Raw genomic sequence first — 4,981 nt, forward strand, 5'->3', positions numbered from 1 at the left:
CATCAGAAAAGTAACAAAAAACATCCAAAACGGACAAAACTAGAAAATTCAAATCACTCCTTCAACTCTAGATACGTTAAGTCAACATTCGGCCATAATGGAACAAACAAAAACAACAATATTCAATAAATAAAACTAGTAATTGCACTTACTGTCGCTAGCCTAGAATTAGCTTACCGGCATTTTACCGGCTCCGCATTTTCATTAATTGTGAAAAAACAAACAAACAAACAACTAACTCACCGTTGACTCGATTGTGAGGTAGTGTAAAGATGAATGAATCGGCCAGGTTATTGCACGCTGTCAACTGGTCTGTAGTGTTTGTCGATATCTGACAAGTACGCCAACCACAGGGACAACAACAGCCAGAGGAGCAGGGAACATGCAGCTGATTGACCCGGAACTTATGCAGGGTTCATTCCCGCCACAATAAAGGGACTGGCGGAAGTGGGGTCAGAAGTTACCGTGGTTACATATGTGTAATGCGAGTGTGAGTAATGTGAATGTCTAAGTTGTGGGATAAAATTGAGGCACAGGCAGCCAGAAGGGGGGGTGCCTCCCCTGCACCCTGTGACACACCTTTACCCGAAGGCCCTGCCTGTGTGGGTGATTGTGGTGGAGCGGGAAGAGGGAGGCAGCTGGAGATGGGGAGGGAAGGAAGGGAGCGGGGCAAGTGACCCCTCCCTGGGAGAGCTGGCCCCAGCTCCCCCGCTGACCCCAGTAGGCACCCCCATACTCTGCAACCCACCAGGGAAAGGGGGGCCCTAGTTCAGCAGCGCTGCCTGGCCTTGCAGAGCCCAGGACAGCCCACCCGACCCCACCACAGAGAAAACTGCACCCACCCCGTCATCCACTCATCTTCCAGACTACACAAGACAGTAGACGCCCAGGCTGAGATCTTCCTCCACCTCTCTTGTAGCTCCCCTTCCTGCAGAGTGAGTTCCTGAAGAGAGGAGACCTCCTGCAAGGCCTTGTGTGGTTGATGAAGAGAATGTGCACTAAAGGATACGCTGTGGAATTCCCAGTACCAGTATGATCGTGTATCCTTCCTACTATCCTGCTAAGGTTTCTACCGACTATTCTCAACCACTGAACACAACCCAACATTACAAGTGGCAAGAGGGACTCTCCCTCTCAGATCATTTCATACACCTTAATGAGCAACATTTTATGCTTCCATCATAGCTAAATGAGCCCTCGTTAATTTGGTCATATTTGATTCATGTCCTGAGATTCATCTATTCAACAAAAGATGCAAAACCAAAATATTTTCTAGATGTAGTAATCTCTAAATAATTTGTCAAACAGAGCAACCTCAGCCTCATTTCAAATAATAAGTTTAAAAGACATTATCGAGCATTTTTAAGTAGAAATAACTTTATCTTTCTTCATCTCAAGCTAGCTGTTGTTGTCTGTAAAAAGGCCTTTAATCAAAGTTCTAGAATAAACCAGTAAAGTGTAATTATCAAAAATAACCCAGTGATTTTTAGAGTGTTGGAATTCACTTTTTGCTTGCCATGTTTTATTTCATAGTAGAGGAGAAATCAGTGATATCTGATCAGGTCACAGTCTAGTTGAAAATGGCAGTTTCAGAAGAATAATGTGGCTTCTTCTGAAGCGTATCTTCTACACAAACAATTGGGTAAAATCTTGGCCCAATATTTGATCAAAGCTAGCGAACCTATGACCCAATAGAATTATTCAAGCCAGGGAGTTAATTAACCCAGCACATCGCCAACCCAACTCTTGAGTCACGACTTTTAAACCAACATTTAAACTAATAACCTACGGCTTTTACCCAGAAGTTGTTATAAAAGTAACCTAACATGGTTTTATTATGTATTTGCAGAGGTTTTGTGAAAAAAAGTTCAGTTTGTGTTTAGAGGTTTGTGAAAAGGGTGCAAGCTTGTATCTTAACAAGTATGACAATGTACAAAAGCTTTAGCAAAATATTTAGTTATTTCTGAAATTTAGCACTATTAGGTGAAACTAAAAGTTTGGGACGAGGGAAGCAAAAGAGGGCAGACTTATTTAAAGGAGACCTCATCGTGTGTGTGTGTGAGTGTCTAATTGCATGCTCGTGTGTGGTGATGCCATCAAAAGCAGAAACAGGACACAGAAGCAAATAGCATCAGATTAAAAAGATTAAAGTAACTTCAAGAGAAATTGGTGTAGTTTCAAGAAGATTTATACGTGGGTTAATCTATCAGTGAGTTAATCTAATCAGTGAGTGTTTAAAAACTGAACTCCAAGCTTACATAATGTTACACAAAAACACAGATACTCACAGACCAGTTTGATTCAATGCTTAATAGTTTAATGATGCAGAAGAGAAAAAAAGTTTTGTTTTTAAGTTTTTGCTAAAAGCATTCTTTCCATTACACATTTCAATTGCTCCTTTTAAAAGACACAATCACACTATTTTATGTCACTTGTCGCTTCGTTCCTTATGCATCGTTACAGCAAAAGAAAAAAGTTAAAGATGTGAAAACAGATATTTTGAGTGATATATGAGAAGATTTCTTTCTTTTTCAGATGACGTGCCTTCATGTCAGCCCAGGAATCATCACTTACTCTTAATGCAGACAGAAGGGAATCGGGACTGGCAAGAGATATCATTCATACACAGATCTCCTGTAAGCACCAAAAATCAACTTTAACTGAAATTTTTGTTGCATGGACACAAAAATATAGAATATATGAGAAAAATATTTTGGTTTTTTTGGTTTTATGTATAATGACAATAGCACTTGTATATATTATTTACAATTTTATACCTGAAAAATTCATTTCCATGCATTGCTCGCTGCCCAAGTTGTTAGGCTCCCCCCGACACCAGTTTGTGTATTGGAAACGTGTTCCATCGATCCAAAACCAATAACCCTCCTACAGAACAGAAAAAAGTTAAAAATAAGAAATCGTTTTTTAACGAAACTACACTTTAACATTATACATCGACTACCAAGTTTGGACACACCTTCTCATTTATTGGTTTGTCTTTACTTTCACTACTACCGACGTTGTAGATAGAAACTGAAGATATCAAATATATGAAACAAGATATATGGAATTATATGGCAATGAAAAAAAAGATAAGAATGAGAAATAAGTAAAATATCCAGTGGATAGATTTATGTTTTAACTGGCAGACTGGCATACCTGTTGACCATCAGAACCACCAATCCATGTTCGTCCATTAGCTCTACTCCCATCAGATATCACCCTCTGAATCAGCTGGTATTCCCCAAGGCTCTGTACAGATGCAAGGTTTGCACTCATGGACTGACAGTTTCTCTACAGTAAACAAAAAGACAGAAGAGTTACAGAAGATTTATAAAACAACCTTCATGATTACACCACCACAAACATACAAATAATAATAAAACATACTAAGAAATATTTACATTGACTGACAGAATTATTGATTTTAATTATCTGACCTTTTATTAATAGCTTACCATTCAACAAGTAATAAAAAATAAAGTTTTTAAAAAATTATTATATTGAAAGGACTAATGATTAATACATTTACAATCATTTATCATTCAGAATTATTTCATGCAGTTAATGTTGGTGGCTTAAACCATTTACTGCAATAATTAGCATTATTTTTATAAATTAAAAAATAATATTTGCTATTATAAGCTTGGGTGCATATTTCACAGTACATATAAGAACTGGTTTTAATCGAAGCAAAAATTGACAGGTGATTTATCCATGGCATAAATTGTAGGAACGTGAAACTGGAGACTTTAGTTTGTTTGCTTCTTTGTTTGTATTTCTTGTTTACTAATATATTGTTACTGTTTACTTGTTAAAAAGTAAAGCCATATATGACATATATACATATTTGAACAAATGATAGCATTATTAAAATTCAATAAATGATAACATTAACAATGATCAATACATACTATTATCATTTTAGACAAATTTTAACAGTACATTGGCTTTGATAACATTTTAATAATTGTCAATATAAAAATGTTTAATATAATATTAAAAAATATTATTATAAGCTCTTATCCAAATATTAAAGAATCAAAGAAACACAGTCACAGTAACTGGTGAGTCCTGATGTTATTACCTGAGCATCACCCCAGGGTAAGGGTGTAGAAACATAGAAGTAACATTTGTTGTTGGACTCAGTCCAACCAGTGGGACATGATGAGGACTTCTTGAGAACATAGCACTCATCTGACAAGAGAAAGCAAACATATTGTGTGACAAAATGCTGACCCAATTCCCCCTTTACTGGAATAATTATAATTATGGTCATTAACTTGTGTTTTATTGGCAATAGTTTTACTTTTCAACAAATTTCAACTGGAAAATGTATCATTTTCTTCCTTTAGATTTCTATTTTTAAAAACATGTATTTAAAAATAGATCTTATTATTTGGACAGCTGTATATAGCCCATTGACATGCACAACATTCAGTATGATACTAGTTACATACTTTTATACTTACCCTGAGCAGCGATCAGAGCCATCATTGCACAGAGAAGTGCAGATGCAGTCAGCAGCTTCATGATGATATTTAGTGTCTCTGTAAGAAACACATTAACAAAAGTGATTAGCAGTTTGATAAAGAAAGGATAGAAGATCCTCAGCATATTTGTAACATACCTGTCTGTAGAATGTCTTCTCCTCTTTCAAGTGTCAGCCTGTAGCTTCACCCCTCATCTGGTGATGAACACTTATATACACTTTCTTATATTTACATTTCTATACCAGGAAGAGATGCACTAAAAATACTTAAGTATGTTTTGATTCCATGCTTCACTACCCCTGTCTTTACCAACCTTATGCAATTCTCTCCACCCATCTTGAATTTCATGGATGTTTAATTTCATTTATTGACTGCTTGTCAACAAAGATGTCACGCTCAGTTCTGTTCCTCGCTTTGGTTTACAGTTGTGATCCCTCTGTTTATATTTGTTTTCTTAGGTCTTCTTAGTTTTGTTTTTTAGTCTGTAG

General features: G+C 36.6%; 1 protein-coding gene across 1 annotated transcript; it reads right to left on the bottom strand.

Moving 5' to 3' along the window:
- Positions 1 to 2,506: 2,506 nt before the first annotated feature.
- On the bottom strand, positions 2,507 to 4,676 carry LOC113017873 (ladderlectin-like). The gene is made up of 6 exons (XM_026160980.1): positions 4,631 to 4,676; positions 4,473 to 4,550; positions 4,088 to 4,197; positions 3,160 to 3,294; positions 2,778 to 2,886; positions 2,507 to 2,634 (listed from the first exon to the last, which is right to left on the bottom strand). The coding sequence occupies exons 2-6, from the start codon at positions 4,531 to 4,533 to the stop codon at positions 2,567 to 2,569; spliced, it is 483 nt and encodes a 160-aa protein (XP_026016765.1). The 5' UTR covers positions 4,534 to 4,550; positions 4,631 to 4,676; the 3' UTR covers positions 2,507 to 2,566.
- Positions 4,677 to 4,981: the final 305 nt, after the last annotated feature.

The sequence above is a fragment of the Astatotilapia calliptera genome, unplaced genomic scaffold (assembly GCF_900246225.1).
Source record: "Astatotilapia calliptera unplaced genomic scaffold, fAstCal1.2 U_scaffold_25, whole genome shotgun sequence".
Classification (NCBI taxonomy): domain Eukaryota; kingdom Metazoa; phylum Chordata; class Actinopteri; order Cichliformes; family Cichlidae; genus Astatotilapia; species Astatotilapia calliptera.

Excerpts from the sequence above, each read along its gene's own strand:
- LOC113017873 (XM_026160980.1), bottom strand. The coding sequence starts at position 4,533 with ATGAAGCTGCTGACTGCATCTGCACTTCTCTGTGCAATGATGGCTCTG. Across the intron at positions 3,295-4,087 it reads TACCCTGGGGTGATGCTCAG|AGAAACTGTCAGTCCATGAG; the intron begins GTAATAACATCA and ends TGTTTACTGTAG. Across the intron at positions 2,635-2,777 it reads CATGGAAATGAATTTTTCAG|GAGATCTGTGTATGAATGAT; the intron begins GTATAAAATTGT and ends TGGTGCTTACAG.